The sequence below is a fragment of the Danio aesculapii genome, chromosome 12, assembly GCF_903798145.1.
Source record: "Danio aesculapii chromosome 12, fDanAes4.1, whole genome shotgun sequence".
NCBI classification, from domain to species: Eukaryota; Metazoa; Chordata; class Actinopteri; order Cypriniformes; family Danionidae; genus Danio; species Danio aesculapii.
Window position 1 is genome coordinate 50,163,977 of NC_079446.1, and position 23,653 is coordinate 50,187,629.

The 23,653-nt window shown below is 35.1% G+C and overlaps 1 protein-coding gene across 2 annotated transcripts in view; it reads right to left on the reverse strand.

The window, feature by feature from the left end:
• The window catches only part of sec31b (SEC31 homolog B, COPII coat complex component), a 62,237-nt gene that overhangs the window by 35,842 nt on the left and 2,742 nt on the right, over positions 1-23,653 (reverse strand). For both annotated transcript variants that reach the window (XM_056468930.1, XM_056468929.1), the window contains exons 3-12: positions 23,298-23,421; positions 18,388-18,583; positions 14,561-14,656; positions 13,427-13,567; positions 10,336-10,478; positions 9,509-9,608; positions 7,745-7,906; positions 6,442-6,594; positions 4,712-4,951; positions 4,191-4,265 (exon numbers count right to left, since the gene is read on the reverse strand). In XM_056468930.1, the coding sequence (XP_056324905.1) occupies positions 4,191-4,265; positions 4,712-4,951; positions 6,442-6,594; positions 7,745-7,906; positions 9,509-9,608; positions 10,336-10,478; positions 13,427-13,567; positions 14,561-14,656; positions 18,388-18,583; positions 23,298-23,421 (1,430 nt within the window). The remainder of the gene's footprint in view (positions 1-4,190; positions 4,266-4,711; positions 4,952-6,441; positions 6,595-7,744; positions 7,907-9,508; positions 9,609-10,335; positions 10,479-13,426; positions 13,568-14,560; positions 14,657-18,387; positions 18,584-23,297; positions 23,422-23,653) is intronic.

Genomic DNA, 23,653 nt, shown 5'->3' on the forward strand with positions numbered 1-23,653 from the left:
GCCTATATAGACCGCATAGAAACTGGCCTATATAGACCGCATAGAAACTGGCCTATATAGACCGCATAGAAACTGGCCTATATAGACCGCATAGAAACTGGCCTATATAGACCGCATAGAAACTGGCCTATATAGACCGCATAGAAACTGGCCTATATAGACCGCATAGAAACTGGCCTATATAGACCGCATAGAAACTGGCCTATATAGACCGCATAGAAACTGGCCTATATAGACCGTATAGAAACTGGCCTATATAGACCGTATAGAAACTGGCCTATATAGACCGTATAGTAACTGGCCTATATAGACCGTATAGAAACTGGCCTATATAGACCGTATAGTAACTGGCCTATATAGACCGTATAGAAACTGGCCTATATAGATAGTATAGAAACTGGCCTATATAGATAGTATAGAAACTGGCCTATATAGACCGTATAGAAACTGGCCTATATAGACCGTATAGAAACTGGCCTATATAGACAGTATAGAAACGGGCCTATATAGACAGTATAGAAACGGGCCTATATAGACAGTATAGAAACTGGCCTATATAGACAGTATAGAAACTGGCCTATATAGATAGTACAGAAACTGGCCTATATAGATAGTACAGAAACTGGCCTATATAGTTTAATAATTGCGGAACCAACATCACTACTTGCTATACACTTTTATACACATATACACTTATTTAACAACACACTTTACATGCCAATTTGCACATAACAGCTGCACATATAACGTTGTATATAGTAATAAACATGTACATACACTTGTCAATCTGTATATTTGCACTCACTACTTACTTCTATTTTTAAAAAAATATATTTATTATCTGTTTTTTGTCCTGTCTCTGTAATCCTGTTGCACTGTAGAAGCTCTGTCACGAAAACAAATTCCTCGTATGTGTGAACATACCTGGCAATAAAGCTCTTTCTGATTCTGATTCTGATTCTGATATAGATAGTACAGAAACTGGCCTATAGAGACAGTATAGAAACTGGCCTATATAGACAGTATAGAAACTGGCCTATAGAGACAGTATAGAAACTGGCCTATATAGACAGTATAGAAACTGGCCTATATAGACAGTATAGAAACTGGCCTATATAGACAGTATAGAAACTGGCCTATATAGACAGTATAGAAACAGGCCTATATAGACAGTATAGAAACTGGCCTATATAGACAGTATAGGAACTGGCCTATATAGACAGTATAGGAACTGGCCTATATAGACAGTATAGAAACTGGCCTATATAGACAGTATAGAAACTGGCCTATATAGATAGTATAGAAACTGGCCTATATAGATAGTATAGAAACTGGCCTATATAGACAGTATAGAAACTGGCCTATATAGACAGTATAGAAACTGGCCTATATAGATAGTATAGAAACTGGCCTATATAGATAGTATAGAAACTGGCCTATATAGATAGTATAGAAACTGGCCTATATAGACCGTATAGAAACTGGCCTATATAGACCGTATAGAAACTGGCCTATATAGACAGTATAGAAACGGGCCTATATAGACAGTATAGAAACGGGCCTATATAGACAGTATAGAAACTGGCCTATATAGACAGTATAGAAACTGGCCTATATAGATAGTACAGAAACTGGCCTATATAGATAGTACAGAAACTGGCCTATATAGTTTAATAATTGCGGAACCAACATCACTACTTGCTATACACTTTTATACACATATACACTTATTTAACAACACACTTTACATGCCAATTTGCACATAACAGCTGCACATATAATGTTGTATATAGTAATAAACATGTACATACACTTGTCAATCTGTATATTTGCACTCACTACTTACTTCTATTTTTAAAAAAATATATTTATTATCTGTTTTTTGTCCTGTCTCTGTAATCCTGTTGCACTGTAGAAGCTCTGTCACGAAAACAAATTCCTCGTATGTGTGAACATACCTGGCAATAAAGCTCTTTCTGATTCTGATTCTGATTCTGATATAGATAGTACAGAAACTGGCCTATAGAGACAGTATAGAAACTGGCCTATATAGACAGTATAGAAACTGGCCTATAGAGACAGTATAGAAACTGGCCTATATAGACAGTATAGAAACTGGCCTATATAGACAGTATAGAAACTGGCCTATATAGACAGTATAGAAACTGGCCTATATAGACAGTATAGAAACAGGCCTATATAGACAGTATAGAAACTGGCCTATATAGACAGTATAGGAACTGGCCTATATAGACAGTATAGGAACTGGCCTATATAGACAGTATAGAAACTGGCCTATATAGACAGTATAGAAACTGGCCTATATAGATAGTATAGAAACTGGCCTATATAGATTGTTTAGAAACTGGCCTATATAGATAGTATAGAAACTGGCCTATATAGACAGTATAGAAACTGGCCTATATAGACAGTATAGAAACTGGCCTATATAGATAGTATAGAAACTGGCCTATATAGATAGTTTAGAAACTGGCCTATATAGACAGTATAGAAACTGGCCTATATAGACAGTATAGAAACAGGCCTATATAGACAGTATAGAAACTGGCCTATATAGATAGTATAGAAACTGGCCTATATAGACAGTATAGAAACTGGCCTATATAGACAGTATAGAAACAGGCCTATATAGACAGTATAGAAACTGGCCTATATAGATAGTATAGAAACTGGCCTATATAGATAGTTTAGAAACTGGCCTATATAGATAGTATAGAAACTGGCCTATATAGACAGTATAGAAACTGGCCTATATAGACAGTATAGAAACTGGCCTATATAGATAGTATAGAAACTGGCCTATATAGATAGTATAGAAACTGGCCTATATAGATAGTTTAGAAACTGGCCTATATAGACAGTATAGAAACTGGCCTATATAGACAGTATAGAAACAGGCCTATATAGACAGTATAGAAACTGGCCTATATAGATAGTATAGAAACTGGCCTATATAGACAGTATAGAAACTGGCCTATATAGACAGTATAGAAACTGGCCTATATAGATAGTATAGAAACTGGCCTATATAGATAGTTTAGAAACTGGCCTATATAGACAGTATAGAAACTGGCCTATATAGACAGTATAGAAACAGGCCTATATAGACAGTATAGAAACTGGCCTATATAGACAGTATAGGAACTGGCCTATATAGACAGTATAGGAACTGGCCTATATAGACAGTATAGAAACTGGCCTATATAGACAGTATAGAAACTGGCCTATATAGATAGTATAGACACTGGCCTATATAGATAGTTTAGAAACTGGCCTATATAGATAGTATAGAAACTGGCCTATATAGATAGTATAGAAACTGGCCTACATAGATAGTATAGAAACTGGCCTATATAGATAGTATAGAAACTGGCCTATAAAGACAGTATAGAAACAGGCCTATATAGACAGTATAGAAACAGGCCTATATAGACAGCATAGAAACTGGCCTATATAGACCGTATAGAAACAGGCCTATATAGACAGCATAGAAACTGGCCTATATAGATAGTATAGAAACTGGCCTATATAGACCGTATAGAAACTGGCCTATATAGACAGTATAGAAACTGGCCTATAATTTGTCAAATATTGTTTATCTTAAATTCCCTTTGCAATTTTCATTTAATTTGGAAATTTACCAGATTGGAAAGATCTATTGCAAATATAGGTTAGTGTTTCTACAGTGTCTTCAATCAGTTTCTTAATTATAATCATTTCAATATTATTCCAATCCATGAACGATTTATTTTTACATTTCTTTACAATACCTATTATTTCCTTTTCATCTACTACTTTAATAAAAATAGAATTGGGATTTCTCTCAATCAAATCAATACCCACCCCTAAATCATTGATATTTTTAACCAATTCTGGTCCCACAAAATCAAATCAGATCAAATAAATCAGATCAAGAAAAGACGAAAGGTCTCTTCACCTTAAATTAGTTTTGTACAAAAACTCATGACTAAATCATGAAACGTGAGTTCAGCATCATGAATCGTATCGAATCGTGAGTCAGGTGAAACATCCCTATTAGACACACACATTGACACAAATAGACAGGTAATGTAATGCAGGATAAACAGTATTTTTTTAAAGCATCATCAAGACATTATTTTTTTGTGTGCAGTGTGAAAGAGGATGTTCAGAGTTGTGTGTTTTGCTACCTTTCTCTGCAGCTCGTCTTTACTGAAGCCCAGAAGCCTCAAAAACTTCACACGCGCTTCATCCTCAAAATTCACCTGTGACAGAAACACAAACACGACAATCAGTCAAACATTTACACTAATATCTGTAAAACAGCTCATGCAAAGGCTGAGGATATACGCCAGGGGTCACCACACTTGTTCCTGGAGGGCCGGTGTCCTGCAGATTTGAGCTCCAACCCCAATCAAACACACCCCAACGAGCTAATCAAGGTCTTACTAGGTATACTTGAAACACTCAGGCAGGTGTGTTGAGGCTAAACCCTGCAGGCACACCAGCCCTCCAGGATCGAGATCGGTGACCCCTGATCAATGCAGTAATTCTTACATTTGTATTAATCTGAAAAAAAATCATCCTAAAAATAAAAAACATCCTAAAATATGAATAACAGGCAAGTAATATATATGTGTATTGTAATTTTGATTGTTCATTTATTATATATATATTTTAATTTATTACTGTATGTGAAAGTGTGTTTTACCATGAGGAACCTCCAGATGTCCTGCTCGGCGTCAGTCGGTGCGCTCTGGATTTTACTGTGGCAGAAGCTGCTGAAGGACCCGGACTGCAGCGCCACCTGCAGCTCAGTGGAGCGCTGGAGGAACTCCGTCTCCGTGGTAACCTGACTCACCTGGACCTGTCGAGGCAGCGGATTGGCCGGCTGCTGTTGCTGGGGCGGAGCCACTTTAGGGTTCTCAAAGGTCACCAGCTTGCCACCGAACTAAAGGAGACACAACACAGAGACACAGCTGGAGACTTTATTCAGAATGTGAATGTTTTGATATATATTTTAATTAGTGCTGGGCAAAGATTAATCATAATTAACTGCATTCAAAATAAAAGTTTGTTTTGGCATAATATATACGTGTGTGTGTGTGTGTGTGTGTGTGTGTGTGTGTGTGTGTGTGTGTGTGCGTGTGCGTGTGTGTTATATAGAATATAGATAGAAGTAAAACTATACGAATCAATTTTGTTACATATATATTTACATTTATATATTGTATTTTATTTCATTATACACACACATATATACATGTTTAAATATATGAATATAAATAAATATTTTCTCAAATATACATATTAAATATACACAGCATAACACATATTAAGTCAAAACTATTGCTTTGGATGCAATTATTCGCAGCTAATTCTTACCCAGCACTGATTTTAACATGTTTCAGTTTACAATTTTGTTAATATGTTTAGTATGTGTATTTTGTGAATTTTATCTCATTATTATTATTATTATTATTATCATCATCACTGCTGGTATTTTAATTATTATTTATCAGTTATTTTAGTACAAGTCAATCTATATGAAAAATTAAAAATGCTGTCTAAGTGACTACCTGCAATAAAATATTAAAAAATGTATATGAAATATTAAATAAGATTATTAAATTTAAATATATATCATATAATCAATAAAAAAAGTACTTTATGTTTGTTTGTTTGGCAGTTTTTATAATAAATATTATTAAATACCACATTAAAACATGATATAAAATAATAATTATAATAGTAATAATAAATGTATTTATACATTATAAGCAATAAAATGACATCTGTGTGTTATTTGGTGGTAGTAGTAGTAACAATAATAAAAAAAAACTAATAATAATAGGGGCGTCACGGTGGTGCAGTGGGTAGCATTGTCGCCTCACAGCAAGAAGGTGGCTGGTTCAAGTCTCGGCTGGGTCACTAAATTGACCGTAGTGTATGTGTGTGAATGAGAGTGTATGGGTGTTTCCAAGAGAAGGGTTGCAGCTGGAAGGGCATCCCCACTGCGTAAAACATATGCTGTATAAGTTGGCGATTCATTTCGCTGTCGTAACCCCTGATTAATAAAGGGACTAATCCGAAAAGAAAATTAATTAATGAATAATAATAATAATAATAATAATAATAATAATAATAATACATGCATTTCTCAAATTAATTTCATATGAGCATTTTTATGTTTTTTTGTTAGTAAATATAACAATAAAAATAATATTTTATTATTAAACAGCATATTAAAAACAGATTCCATACTACACATACACATATAAACACACATATATTGTTACGTTACATATAATAAGCAATACAATTTAGTGTTTTTTTTAATAGAATTTAACGTATGATTTTGATATTTAAAATAAATTTTATTGTTAAATTTTTAATAAATTAATAACACCCTGGTACAGACAGTATTTTTGAGATACTCACAGCAAAGGATGCTCCTACAGGCCTCCGCACCCACTTTGGAGGCTTTTTTAGCGGAGGAATGATGGTGGTCTCCACGGTGGCTTGAGGAACCTGAAGAGGCGGCAGAGTTTGACCCATCCCGAATGGGTCGTTAGTATCAAACGAAGCAGAGATCTAAAAATAAAGAACATTAAAGATTATTATATTAAATAAGTGTAATTTAATATACACTAATATACATTATTAAACATTTCTATATAATTAAATATAACTATTAGAGCCATTATAAATTAACCATAAACAAACTGATTTGTTTTCATTATTTATTTTAATTTGTACATTTTATTTTAAATATTAAATTCATATTTTGAACTGTAGAATTATTGTAATGTTATTTTAATTATTATTAGAAAATAATAAAAATAAATTTTATTACACACTAAAATCCATCATTACAAATTACTGTAGAACTAATTATATTGGAATAAGTAAAGATTATCCATAATAATAATAATAATAATAATAATAATTTATTATACACAAATGCATTATTAAACATTTCTATATAATTAAATATTAATATTACAACAATTATAAATTACAAAGAATTAAATAATCATATAATGTTATAATTTTGAACTGCAGAATTAATGTAATATTATTGTAATAATAATAATAAAATTATTATTAATAATTAAAATTAATAATAATAATTAACCCTAAAATGCATCATTACAAAATTCCAGTACAATTAATTAATAGAATAATTAAATATTACCCATAAACAAATGTAACAATTCTTTGCATAATAATATTAATATTAATATTAATTAATATTAATAATAGTTATTATCATTAGTGTAACAGATTATACACCAAAATGCATTATTGTTATTATTATTATTATTACTATTATTATTATTATTATTATTACAGATATTATGATAGAATAATTATATATTAACCATAAACATTTTTTTTCTCCATAATTTAACACATTTTCATTAGGTTTAATAATATTAATATAAATTCACATTTTATCCTCAGATTTTTAATAATAACATTATATAATATAACAATAGTAATAGTATTTCTGTATTATACACCAACATGCATTATTATTAAAGTTACTGTATAATCAATAATAATTAGAATAACTCTATATTACCCATAAACAAAAGTTTACTTGTGCTTTTCACAATGATTATCATTCCACAGCAGCTTCTCAAAATGAGCCGGTTATCACATTACAGTCAGAATCAGAGAAGTGGAGGAGTTATGTATAGGGAGGCAGTATATAAACAACATGTGAATGAATTGTGACCTGGTCGACTGTACTGTGCTGCTGCTGCTGCAGTCGTCCGCCCATAACAGAGTAAACGCTGATGCGTCCGTCAAATGATGCGGCTGACAGGAGGGCGGGGTTTCGAGGACACCACTGCACATCGAAACACCACTGATTGGCTGTCGGCAGCTCGTAAATCACCTGAAACACACAACACAAATGCTGTGATGCAGAGCACTTCCGATATCACACAATATTAAATTAATATCATTTTATTAAATATAAATTCTGCCAAAATAAACTAGGTCATGCTATACAATAACGTTTCATTAGTTAACGCGTTTAATAGCATGAACTAATTATGAACAATACCTGTACAGCATTTATTAATTATTGTTTACCATTTAATAATGCATTCATGCTTTCTAACAGTAGTTAATGCACTGTTTACATCTACCAGGGGTGTCACTAGACCCGTTTACTTGCACGTGCCCCAGTATAAATCGCCAGTGCCCCAGTAAATGCTTTGAGATATGATTAACTTTACATGCAAGTGTATTTATTGAGAGTGGTAATCCCACTCTTAATAAGACATTGTTCTCTATGTGCAACCGAACCAACGCTGCTGAAAGCAATGTAGTTTAACCCTTAAAGACCTGGAGCTATTTTGTGGGCACCTAATGGGTCTATATTATTACAAAGCAGTCTTATTTTCATTTTAGCAGTCAGCCTCAAGTGTCATATATTATTTTAAACAGGAGAACCCAAAGCTTCAATCTGTATCATTTAAAGGTCCAGTCTAAAATGTTTTTTGGTCCAAAAACATAAGAACAGACAAACCATAAGAGCCTCAGATCCATGTATAGGATGTGTTACGTTATGTGATTATCGATGGAAAGCTGAGACTCTCCTCTTTATGCCATTTGTTGAATTTTACGGATCGGATCAGCGAATCAAAAGTTATTAAACATTTAAGACCAATACTTATTTTTAGCCACAGGCGACTGTCTCGGTCTTTAAGGGTTAATCAAAAAGCAAACTAAGCGTGTGCGCAAAAAAAAAAGACACACCCGCACGCCTCACGCACCGCTCCTACTTGACACGCTTCTCTGCGCCTGGTGTAAGTCCTGGTTTTGAATATGCACGCTGAAAAAATAGCCGCATTGCTCATGCGCCGCTAATGCAGAGGTGTCAGCTTACAGTGAGTTTGCAAGTCAACAAAACAAAGTTTAAATAATATGATGGTGATCTTACTTAGACTAAGCATGCCTCCTGATAGATTATTTGCAAGAAGCAAAAAGGAGGGATGACGAGCCAGTGAGGTAAGACTTAATAAACCTAACTCTCGGCCACGAGTCGGGTGTTAGACAACACACAACAGATAATTCTATAAAACAATATTTGTATTCGATAGAACTGTCTAAATAATTTTATTCAAATGAAATTAATATTCATGCAAATTATTTCTTAAATTGTCTTAGCATCACTCAAGTTGTGTCTTAGATCGTTTTCCAGCTACATTTAGGATTGATTTATTTATACATATACATACATACATATATTTATATACATACATACATATATATATATATATACATATATATATATATATATATATATATATATATATATATATATATAACTACAATAATTATATTATCCATGCATAAATGTGGCAGTGGTGTATAAATAAAGTGTGTGTCTGTGTGCATGTGTGTCTGTCTGTCTGTGTGTGTGTGTCTGTATGTGCATGTGTGCCTATTTCTGCGCTTATCTATGTGTGTGTGTGTGTGTGTGTGGTACCTCTCCAGTGTTGGGGTTCCAGCACAGGATGCGATTGTCTTTCCCGCTGCTCAGCAGGAGCTCAGGATCAGATTGACTCCACGAGATCGACAAAATCCCTCTGAGAATCAAAAGAGCAGCACATTATCAGTTCTAGGCCCTTTGCTGTTTACAATATACATGCTACCCCTGGGAGACATTATTAGAAGACATGGGATCAGCTTTCACTGCTATGCAGATGATACTCAATTATATATTTCAACTAAACCTGACGAGACGTCTAATCTGTCCAAGCTAACTGAGTGTATTAAAGATGTTAAAGACTGGATGACCAACAATTATCTTCTCTTAAACTCAGACAAAACAGAATTATTACTTATTGGGCCTAAACCCTGTACACAGCAGATGCTCAGTAGTGATTATTAAACCACACTGAACTGAGCTAAACTGAACTTTAACACTGAAAACTTCCTCCCGAATTTCCTGAGAAGCTGCAACAATCAAGTAGTTATGATTATATGCTGCCATGAGGCTTTGCAATCAATAAATGTGATTATAATGGAAGTCAATGGAGTAAAAACTGCATTAACATCACCAAAGGGGGATCAATCTGAACAGAGTGTATTGTTGAGTTTTTGGAAATTTCAAAGCATTTTCCCAAAATATGTGTCCAAATAAGATTTGTCAGCAAAAATCATCACATTTGCTGAAACTGAGAATCAAAATCAGCCCAGAGTGGATGAAAACAACCCAACACAAGTGTTAAATTACTGTAATCAGAAAAGTAATTGAAATACAATAATAATGACGTGAATATTAATGTTGTGTAGTAATCCGGGTTCCTCTACCTGGTGTGGTTCTCCAGCACTTTTAGAGGTGATGTTGCGAACCGAAGATCCCACATCTGGATGACCGGGAGTCTGTCATCCTCTGAGGCCAGAACCAGCTGAGTGGCCACATCTGGATGCCACAACATCCCAGAGCAGTGCATCTGAACACACACACACACACGCACACAATATATTTAGCATATAATGATATTGCTAATTTTAGGATCATCAACACACTGTGACACTATTTTCATGACAATCACACGCATTTCCCATCCATATTCTCATCACCACAATGCAAATCTCATCTATAGAGAGCAAAAGGTTTTATTGAAACTATAGGCCCTTTCAACGTGGTCATGTCATTAGCCCATGAATAGTTCCTGCTTGTTCTCAAAATATTTCATAACTGCAATAAGAGGCAATTCAATCATGACTTAACGTTAAATCAGCTATCATAAACTTATTTATCAATATGTGGACTTTTCAGGATTCTCGGAAGCTATGGAAATTAAAAATGTAAAACAGGAAATACGTTGGGACCATTGTTATTGTTTACATCCCTCAAAATGGTCTTTACATTTTATATATACACTAAACTTACTATTAAAGAAACGGATTAAAAAGTCAATATATAAAAAAAATCACACTAACTGTAATTATTATAATAGTTATATTATAGGTATAATTATAAAGTGCATATATGGTGATTTTATTTATTAATTTAGTTGTCTGGATGGTTTTCATTGCTATATTTGTGATAGTGTGTGATTGTCAGCAAGGACAATATAAGACAGACTAGGTCATCAGTTAGAGGTGATTGTTCAGTTAAGCTTAGGAGAACTGCTTTTGGACTATCAGTTTTTCCAGTTAAAGCAGCAGAAAGATGGAATAAAATACCAGTGTATATCAGAGAGAGAACCACTTTTAATCATTTTAAAATTGTTCTTAAAATTTGGCTAAAACAAAATCAGATATGCAGCCACTGATTTGATTTCATTTTATTGACAATGATGTATTGTATGTATTGTACTGCAAGTGTATATTGTATTATTTTTACTGTTAAATTTGTTACAACTTCCTGCCCAGGGACTGCAGATGTAAATTAGCTTTATAACTAACTCTGTTGTGCACATGTCATGTTGTACATTGTCCCAGTATAAATAAATAAATAAATAAATAAATAAATAAATAAATAAATTTAGATCTACATTTAAAAAAAAGAACATTTGTGAGTAAATTAATCAAACTGCTAAAAATAAATATAACTTTATATATTTTAACAATTTTAAAGTGCATATATGTTGATTTTTATTTAATTGCTACATTAAATCTAAAAAACTATCAACTATATATGAAGAGTTCAGATGCAGAACCCTCTAAATCCATCAGACCTCTTTTCTTGTAAATGAGCATTTTCTATCAGGCTCCTCTGATTAGGTTCAGCAGTTTCCTTTTATATGTAATGATAAAGTTATTAGCTGGTAAATGAAACACATTTTTTCAAAAAATGTCACTTTAGACAATTCTATGGTATTCAACAAGGTAAATCTTATTTTGTGTCAAAACCAGCTAAATCCACTTGTGCTTTTTTTGCAAAACCCTCTAAATCCACCTATTGAGACAAGACTAGTTAAAATTAGTAACTAGTAATTATTTAAAGACTAGTAATAGGTAAAAAAAAAAAAGATGAATTAGAAACTATGACCAAACATAAAACACATTACACAAACCACCTAAAATGCATAAATCTGTCACGTAAGTGGCGGTTCATTCCGCTGTGGTAAACCAGGGACTAAGCAGAAGGAAAATGAACGAATGAAATCTGTCAAGTGCATTAATCAATAACATTAAAACTGACTTTAAATAAATCTTAATCAGTTGTAGACTAAGCTTGGTAGATTCAAATAATGTAATGTAAAACATTGTGAAACATCAATATCTGTGCATTGTGCATTAATATAAAAAGCTGATCAGATCTATAGGTATTATGAAGTAATATAAATAATGTATAGTTTTATACATTATATGTATCTTTTTAAAAATGGCTTACATAAGTTAATGAAGCTAATAAAACCCAAGGTAGAGCGACTGGGCAAAAAGGGGATGCCTCTCAGACTATTTTAAAAGCTGTCATTCATTCTTTCTCACCATACTTAAGGTCTTGGTCTCTTTTTCGTCTCTTGTCTATCCTCATGGCATATACGTGGGATAAAAGAACGGCATCTTAACTCTGTCTTTCGTGAAACGCTGTTGTTGTTTAATGTATGGTAAATCGGACTCATTCAAAGTAGCTTTGAAAACGCTATGAATCCATGTTACATTTCCGACTGTAAGGAAGGTAATGTGTGTGTGTGTGTGTATATATATACATATATATATATATATATATATATATATATATATATATATATATATATATATATATATACATATACATATATATATACATATACATATATATATATATATATATATATATATATATATATATATATATATATATATATATATATATATATATATATATATATATATATATATATATATATATATACATATATATATATATATATATATATATATATATATATACATATATATATATATATATATATATATATATATATATATATATATATATATACATATATATATATATACATATATACATATATATATATATATATATATATATATATATATATATATATATATATATATATATATACATATATATACATATATATACACATATATATACACATATATATATATATACACATATACACACACACACACACACACGCGCGCGCACACACACACAAACATATACACACACTCACTTTAAAAATAAAGCTTGAAAAATGTAATCTATTACTAAAGTAAATCATTAAACAATCTTTTACACTTAAGGTCAATTTCAAAGTACATACACAAAGATTTAATTTATTCATCCATATATTTATTTAGATTTGTATTGCTATATTATCTAACCTGCTAAATAATAAAGTTAATGACAACAAAATCAATTTTAGATGTTTCCTTTAATCAAAAATTGAGTTTATTTCTGTATTTTCAGGAGTAAAATGAGCAGAATATGTCTTACCCTGTTGCTGTGGTCGCTGATTTTGATGATGGGTTCATTCTTCCTCAGGTCCCACACCACTGCTTTCCCGCTGGGGTTTGCGGAGGCCAGAATGTGCTGCACTTGACTGTTCCAGGCCACCACGCTCACGTCCTCCGCCGGCTAACACATGCACAAACATGCTAAAACCACGACGCATGTGACGTCCCTATAAACCACTCCATAACAGCCCAAAACCCAGCAAACACACGCTGCTCTCCGGACACTCAGCGTTGATTTTTCAGCTACTAATTAGGGCTGCACGATTTTGAAAAAACTGGCATTATGATGCATTGTGTTTCTGCAATATATATATATATATATATATATATATATATATATATATATATATATATACATACACACACTTTGATTAACATTCTCCCTTTGTATGTGTCATCAAAGGGGGAAAGCCCCGCCCACTAGTGCCCATCTCTCTCTTATTAGAATAAACATCAGCCCTGAGTGAGAAGCAGCCGTCTGTCCATTAGCCATTAGAGTGTTTGAGCTGCTGAAGATGATGTCAGCTATAGAGTATAGAGACTATAACAAGACTATGGCATTATTTGTGTGCTATTTTGAGCTCAAAATGATGGACAGCAAGGTACAGTATTTAGGTTCTGAAATTCACTCATAGTGTTCATAATTTGGGTCCAAATAGTTAAAATCGGCTTCAAATATTATAGTCACAGGCCTTAAAATCACATCCAAAGCAAAATCTCACACTTTATTGAGGTTAAACTTTGCAATGGCTCCACTAACGGTTGTGAAATGTGGTTCTTTGGTTAATTATAATCTCAACTTGACATTGCAGATCTTGCAATGCGACTATTGTAGATAAATTACAATACTGATGCTGAAATGATATATTGTGCAGCCCTACTACTAATGCACTGCCGAGAGTTAGTAAGAGCTTAATTTCCAAAGAGAAGAGGTTCATCAAACCCACATCACACCAGAAGACCATCCACACTCATTAAAATCACCATCACCTTCATCTTACCTCACAGAGCTGAAGGAACGGAGACATAAGTGCATTTACTGACCATCAAATAATACTAAGATTGCACAATGCACAACATTATAGAGTCGCCAGACTAGAGAAACGAGCTGTACCTGTGACTTTGTGCCTGGAGTCATTGGATTGCTGAAGTTGTTCAGGTCCCAGATGTAGATCTCGGAGTCATTGGCTCCTGATGCGATCAGATTACTCTGATATGAGGGAAAAAATAAAACTGGTGTCATGGCTGCTAACTAGGCATGGGACGATAACCATTTTCAAGGTATACCGAGGTCTGGAAAAGTCAAGGTTTTAAAACTGCCAATATTTTCTGCTATGCAGTTCCTACGACATATGTACGATTTTTTTTAGGTAACAGTATTTCCAGTAAATCCAAAGATGGCCTTTTAAATTGTAAAGAAATCTGTGTTTTTGAAGACATATTAATGAAGAGAGCAGGAGTCAATGATTCATTTGAATTATATAGCCTGACATGTTTACTGCTCCAAAATATTATAAATGTTTCTCCAAATAAAGTATATTGGGAAAAAAGTTTGTAGTTTTTTAATCCAGACAGTTAAAAAGAGTATATTTTAGAGCAGTAATTACTATACCGTGAAACTGTGATGTTTTTATCCAAGGTTATCACACCGCCAGAATCTTATACCGGACAATGTCTACTACTAACACACACGAGGCCTGTTTGTTGCACATAAACAGAAACCAGGAGGAGTGAAATTCAATACTTTTTAAAAGCAAAAAAGGATCATTTCTTCACTGTTTCTGGTACTGTGACAAAATCATCTCTTTTTGGAAGAAAGTACATCATTTTCTACAAGGACACTTAAGATAAAATCCAGTTTTTCTCTAGAATTGTATTAGTTGTATGGTGGAGTAGACAATGTGTTGGACTCCCACACCAAACATTTGTTTTTAATTTTGGTCTGTCTGGCAAAGAAATGTATACTTTTATTGTGGTCATCTCCGCAGGTACCCTCCTTTAAAATGTGGTTGTCTCAAGTGTGTGCGTTATTTCCACTTGAGATGATATACTATGATATACATCAAAAGTCAGATGACTTCTGGCAGCTATAAACACCTTTTTGGCATCACATCAATAATTTCTCCAGATTTTCTATTCTATGGTATATATGTATGGTATATAAACATGGTATGTTTTGCTCCTAGCTTGACTGTAATACCATGTTAACCTGTCTGTATATTTTCCCTTTACTATTTTCCACTGTATGCCCGAGACTGTATTTGTATGCTGATGTATTAAAATAACCGACGACTAATAAAAAAAATAACTTTAACACTCTTTCCATATATTAAGACTAGGGATGCACCGATACAATTTTTTTGGAACCGATCCTGAGAGCAAAATTCTGAGTATCGACCGATACAGATCCGATCCCAATACTGTGCTGTTTTTTATTTTAACATAATATAGTTTCTATACTTCTGGTGATACACTCAAATAATATGCCTCCTTTAGTAAAAATAACAGACCTACAGGCCTACTGTATATGACAGATGACACAATCTAACTAAAAACCTGCTGTAAACTATGGGGTACATTATTTGAGTATTCATTATGACATTGATCTGTTGTGGTCCAGCTTATGGTTCCTTTTTTAATATTAAGATTTTTATTAGAAATCTGTAATAGGCTACCACTATTGACCCTAATCGGTGGTAAAATAACCAGCCTTTTTCCTGCAGGTTTGACGCAGACTAAACTAAACCGTCTGAAACCAGTTTTACTTAATAAACATTCCCTCACCTAAACTCACAGCGAGTGAGATGGAGAAACTGAAAGCATGTCTCAACAATTATTTTCTGCCTGAAATATTCATTTTGAAACGAATTTCGTGTGGTATAATTTGTTGGTCATTTATCTACACAATAAACAAGAAGTTCAAAACAAGGTCCGCTTATATGCTTCAGCGCACAAACTGACCAACAGGTCTTTTAAATAAAATATTAATATATATATATATATATAAAATTACAGTGAAATATTCACAGTTTCAGAGTAGCCTATATTTGGTTAAATCATTTACTGTTAATGACAGTTCAAACGCACCGTCAGTTTCACTTTCATTAATTTAATCACTGAGCCAGGCTTTACAAGCTATTCGCAGCACTGAAAGGATGCACCTCGGAAGAATGAACTCAATCTGAAGGATGAGAGAATAGAAACTCATTATGAAATTAATCTTATGGAGCGGCGCATGTCGCGTCTGAGCAGCTGGTGTGTGAACTAAGTGCTTGATGCATCACTGAGACACAGAATGCAGCCCTCTGGCATACGTACACTTCCAAAACAGCAGCACAAAGGGAAGAAACCAGTGCATTGAGGATCTGTCCAATGTATTATTGAGTCTTTTCTCATTTAAAGTTTCAGGTAGGTCTACTTTGTGTGTAAAGAGCAGGTAATAACCCTTACTACTAAATTGTTGCGAATGCGATCTGCTGGTCTAACAGACACAGCGCAACATGATTTAGAAACAGCAATGAACTCCTTGTTGCAGGTTAAAATCAACCCATTTAATGCAGAACTAAATGCATTTCTCCACTGATTACTTCTATTAACAGGAACATTTAGTCTTGGAGAGTGTTTCGTGTTGTCATTAATGCGACACTCAGTTTAAATTGTGAATGAATGGAGAATGATTGACAGGTGCAGCGGCGGGAAGCGCTGAACTGAACATGAATTTAACCAAGTGAATATTCATCTGTACTTCACATTACACTATAAAATGGCGTCAGAACATTTGGGATATAGTAGCCTACATGACAACTCTCTAGTGCCTTTTAATAGGCTCCCTTCATGGCTTTTGTGGACCGAATATAGCGCACGCGCAAGATTAAATTTGGATCTGTACCAGCTGGCCGATACCTGATCCGGCAAAAATATGCAGTATCGAACCGATTTCCGATCCAAGTATCGGGATCGGTGCATCCCTAATTAAGACCTCATCGCCACATTACCAGTAACATTGGCCACATTTAACTTACAGTATATTTAAGTCTGTTAAAAATAGTTTGTTTTCAACAGTTTGAGAAAGTTTCAAAAGTTTGGATAGATGAAAATGTTTGAAAAAGTACGGTTAAATAAGCTTATTAGCATGAATTATGATAATAATCATGTTTTATGCAAGAATTAGCATGTTGCTAGCATGTTTCTAGTATGAATTAACATTTTAGTATGAAATAGCATGTTGCTTTCATGTTTCCTGTATGGATTAGCATGTTGCTAGCATGTTCCAGTATGGATTATCATGTTTCTAGTATGTTTCCAGTATGAATTAGCATGATTAGCATGTTAGATGGGGCGTCATGGTGGCGCAGTGGGTAGCACGATCACCTCACAGCAAGAAGGTTGCCGATTCGAGCCTCGGCTTGGCCAGTTGGCATTTCTGTGTGGAGTTTGCATGTTCTCCGCGTGTTGGTGTGGGTTTCCTCCGGGTGCTCCGGTTTCCCCCACAGTCCAAACACATGCGCTATAGGGGAATTGATCAACTAATTTGTCCGTAGTGTATGAGTTGCAGCTGGAAGAGCATCCGCTGCGTAAAACATATGCTGGATAAGTTGGCGGTTCATTCCGCTGTGGTGACACCAGATTAATAAAGGGACTAAGCTGAAAAGAAAGGAATGAGCATCTGGTTGCTAAAGTGTGGGTAGAAAGTTCAAAGGTCATCAGTGATTGGCTGCTTGGTAGTCAGAGTCCAGCCTTAAGTCTGTATGACAGTCTGATGCAGAGCTATGAGCTCACACAATCTTATTCAATATATATTATGATATAATTAATGAATTATGATATGCTGAAGCTAATTATACAGGTTAATAACCTTCAACTCATTTACTTTAGTGAGGGGAAAATATTGTGGCGTTTGAATAAATGTGAATTTTTTAAAAGCAGGACAGCGAGCTCTACCTGGAAGCGGTTGTAGTCCAGAGCCCGAACAGGTCCCGTGTGTTTATTGGACTGGCCAATCACAGCGTCCTCTCCTGCGGTCAGAATCACATCGGGATTGAAGACTGTCACGCTACCGCTCTCACTTCCTCCAATGAGCCGACCCGACGACGGCTGGACGTCCATACCAAATGCCACCCAGATCAGACTGTGAAACCTGAAAAAACACACACACACACACACACACACACACACAAAATCATGCATGAGTGATGTTTTTATTAATGCTTTAGAGCTGAGATGCCCAAAGTAGGACCCGCAGGCCAAAGTTGGCCCATTAGCCGCGCGTTTCCACTATCGCGCCTAAAGTGAGCGAGCCAGGGCCAGTCGCGTTTCCATTGTCACTTCCGGGACCTGATTGGGACACAGCAGGGCTTTCTCTGGGCAAGTGGCCGGCCTTTTTCAGCCCGTCGAATACCTTGGGCCAAAGAGGGCCAGCTGGGGCTTCGGGGTCAAGTAAAAGGAGAGGCGGACTTTACCCGAGTCTGGTAAAGATGGCGTGCTGTCATTACACTAGTTTTCCGATTGCACACGAGTACATGCGACAAACAAACAAATAAATAAATAAATAAATAAATAAGGGAAAGAATACATGTAACTTAGCTGGTAAGTTTAAGATAGGCTATTCCATAAAACACCTTATAGGCTGGGGGTCTTTTTGTTTATGATCGCCCTTATGTTTCCCTTTTAATTGAAGGCTGTTGCATAAAAAAGTTTTAATTTTTAAGTGACATTGCTGCGTCCTCCTTGACGTTTCAGTAGCGCATAACAATCTTTACACCATATTAAAGACACAACAGCCAGTAAAGGTTGTCGAGACTTTTGTCAAGTTTAAAAGGTGTGTTTGTGCATGATACATGCGCGTTTAGATGCCTGTATGTGAGTGTGAAACCGGGCTAAAAAGAGCGTTCGTTTGACAGCTCTGTTGATGCCACGAGGCGCGAGCGACTTATTTCTTTATTATTTATTTTGGAGATAATATAAAATATGAACACAACAGAAAGACACAAAAACTCTACAAAAGACGTGTCCACTCTTGTAGGCTCAACACAATAGTGTCATATTTAGATAAAAGAGCCTAAACTATATTGAAATCATTTAAAGAATTACAAATATCAGATAAAATAAAATCACAGTAAATAAATAAACCAATATAAAACAAACAAAGGCTAGCTATAACAATGTAGGTACATACAATACATGATTTAAACCGTCTTAAAGCCATATTAAACTTTCATTTTACACAGGCCTCTCTGGAAAAAAGATTTGAGATATTTTCTAAACACAATAAACACTGGAGGAGGTTTGAAATGTGATCTATACAGTATTTGGAAACGATGATATTAATCAAACCGTGCAAACAGAGCAGTTTATGGGTGAGTGAAAGCAGAAACGACCTTCTGTTCAGTCATCCAGTCCTGCACTGCTGCTTTACTAATGCATTGGGGATAACTGCAAATACCAAATGTGATCCATGTACTCAAACAAGTGTTTATTATGACGTGGTAAAACTTAAAAATGAAATTTTAAATATAGAGCTTTATTAGTGGATAGCTGCTGAGTGAAACGAAAGCCTATATTTTACTTGCTCTTATGTCCTGAAACACTTAACACTTTCGTTTACTTAAGATCACCGAATAATATGCAACACCCTTCAATAAAGGGGAAGTACCTATTAAGTGTCATATAGCCTAGGAATAAATCAATATGTTTTAGGTCTCTCCGGAGCATTTGGGCTGAATGTTTGACAACGTCTATCAAAACGAGTAATTAGAGGAGAATTTCTGTGGTTTTATATTATGGATGGGTGCAGTGGGTCCATTTGTTAGTGGCGAGACCACTCGATGCACGATGCCAACAGTTGTTCGGTGAGTAAACAAATGTAACGAATGGAAATACATAGGCATGTGCGGATAGACATATAATGTAATGCAGGCTGGTTGTGTGACGTTTGATTCAGGGGGCATTCTGGGGGCGGGGTTTGTGTGACACGCAGTGAGCTACTAGCCTGACAGTGGAAATGCAACTTGATTTTGGCCTCACTACCCAAACTCCCGGGCAATTGGCCCAGCCTGATAAAAGCTCTGGCTTGCACTGGCCCGACAGTGGAAATGCGGCTATTGTAATCTTTGATTTAGCCCATCTGAGAATGATGGAGAGGGTTGGGGCGAATGCCTTTAACAAAGATCGTCATTTCTAAAAGTGTGTTAACCATTACTTATGTAAATGTGTGTAAATATTGATATTTTTTAACAATAATTTCAGTATTAATGTTGAATAATATACAAACAATCTAAAGTATTATCTCCTGTTAGTGAACGTGCTATATGAGAGACCTGCTATAGATTTTGGTTCAGATTAGACTTTGATTGTAAACCTTAAAAGCCAAGTTATTTTTCATTTTGTGTGTTAGATTTTCAGCTCCTACACTCCGCATACATAGCAAAAAAGGTCAGCATATTCTGTCTGGCAATGCTAATAACTGATTTATTTTCTCTTTGTCAAGATGACAGCACATAATATTAGACTAGATATTCTTCAAGACACTAGTATTCAACTTAAAGTCACATTTAAAAGCTTAACTAGGTTAATTAGGGTACCTAAGTTAATTAGGCAACAGTGGTTTGTTCTGTAGACAACTGAAAATTAAAATTTCTTAATATTAATAATTAACTAATATTATTGACCACAGCAGTTTTTACAGTTTAGACTTTCTCCAAAAGACTAATAATATTGGAAATACTGTGAAAACTGCTCTGATAAACAAGACTTGGGAAATATTTGAAAAATTTCACAGGAGGGCGATTGTTTTTGCCTTTATCTGCATATATAGACATACCGCATACCGTGAGTGACATTCTACAGGCGTGTCAGAAACATGTTCAGCATGTCTCGCAGGATGACGACATTTATGACACATTCTGCCCTAAAGCTGCTGTTAAACCTGCATTTCTGCTAATGACATCAGTGTAAATTTAAAGATTTCAGGGAAAATACATCCACATACAAAATACACCTATGTGAATCGATCACTTTCAGCCAGAGTAATGCAGAGGCTGTCTCTACTGTTCCTTATGAAGAGAGTCTGTAATAACCTTCAATGCCTGAAACCTTCAGATTAGTGGATTAGCTCAAGCAAACTTTGATGAACATGTAAGGTGTGTTTACATGTGTAAAAGTCACAGACAGCTCAACCTCCCCCCTATGTTTTTTTGCTAACTGTTACAAAAGGAATATATTTGTTACTGATATTTGCTAACATCCTAAACATTCTTATTTTTTAAAAAGCTGCATGCGGTGTACAAATAAAACTAACCTTGTTGTTTAGTTTTGCTTTTGGTGAGTTAATCAATGTACAGTAGGGATGCATGATAATGGAAAAATCTGTGATATTTTATATTACACTTACCGGCCACTTTATTAGGTACACCTTACTAGTACCGGGTCGGACCCCCTTTTGCCTAAGCTCCATATTGACATGATAGCATCACACAGTTGCTGCAGATTTGTCGGCTGCACATCCATGATGCCAATCTCCCGTTCCACCACATCCCAAAGGTGCTCTATTGGATTGAGCTCTGGAGACTGTGGAGGCCATTTGAGTACAGTGAACTCATTGTCATGTTCAAGAAACCAGTCTGAGATGATTGGTGCTTTATGACATGGTGCGTTATCCTGCTGGAAGTAGCCATCAGAAGATCTGTTCTTAGCTGACAGGAGCGGCACCCGGTGTGATCTTCTGCTGCTGTAGCCCATCCTCCTCAAGGTTGGACGTGTTGTGTGTTCAGAGATGCTCTTCTGCAGACCTCGGTTGTAACGAGTGCTTATTTTAGTTACTGTTGCCTTTCTATCAGCTGGAACCAGTCTGGCCATTCTCCTCTGACCTCTGGCATCAACAAGGCATTTGCGCCCACAGAACTGCCGCTCACTGGATATTTCCTCTTTGTCGGACCATTCTCTGTAAACCCTAGAGATGGTTGTGCGTGAAAATCCCAGTAGATCAGCAGTTTCTGAAATACTCAGAGCAGCCCGTCTGGCACCAACAATAAATCCCCTTTCCTCCCCATTCTGATGCTCGCTTTAAACTGCAGCAGATCGTCTCGACCATGTCTACATGCCTAAATGCAGTGAGCTGCTGCCATGTGATTGGCTGATTAGAAATTTGCGTTAACAAGCAGTTGGACAGGTGTACCTAATAAAGTGGCCGGTGAGTGTATATATTGTCATGTAAATACAATTTCCCCAAATGGCTCAAACTGCTTTATTTGCAAAGAAGTGTTCATTTTAGATTGATTGAGGTGACTTTGTAGGGGAGTGGATCTCAAATAATACAGAACAAATAATTGACAAGCATAGATATATACAATACAGCAAAGATAAAGGTGAACTACAGTTTTTTCGGAGACTATAACAGTATTCATGTATGAATATTGATTAATCAACACCGAATGTTCTTCATTTGATATAAATGTAATATATATTAAAGTTACAAACATTATAATTTCTTGTAGCCTTGTGCTTTAAACTCTGAAATGTTCTGAACTGTTCACACAGTCACAGGCCTTAAAGGAAGTTCACAGAAAAAATGTAATTTACTCACCCTTCAAACATGTTTGAAGCATTTATGAGTTATTAAAATATCTTCTTTTTGCGCTCAACATAAAAAATAAACTCATAAATGTCTGAAACAAGCAAGGGTGAAATGAAAATAGTGCGTGAAGTTTAATTTTTGGGTGAACTATCACTTTAAATGCTTGCAGATGATAAACTTTAGCTCCATTATGCAATGAATAAAATCAACTATAACCCCAACTCATTACATATCCTGCGATGTGACTATTACGGATGTAGTGTATGGTGTGGTGATGGACCTGTTGGAGGTGGCCAGAGTTCCTCTGAGCTTCATGTCCATTGATGTATCTGAAAAATCCATATCGAAGATCTCCAGGGCAGAGCTGGTGTTGAAGGAGGCGTCCAACTGCTGCGCTGCGGTGCCTGCAGACACCAGGCGGAGGAGAAGATGATTAGCCTTTACAAGAGTCAAAGTCAAGTGCTTTGAAATGTGCATTTTTTAATTTGACGTTTGACATAATCTCAACTAATTAATGAAGAGAGGGCGGGACACATTGTAGCTCCGCCCCTATAAAAAAACAGCCAATAGCGTTGCGTTTTTAATCCTAGCTCTGCTGGTGGGAGTGGTTGAGTTCAACACCATCAAATGAAAAGA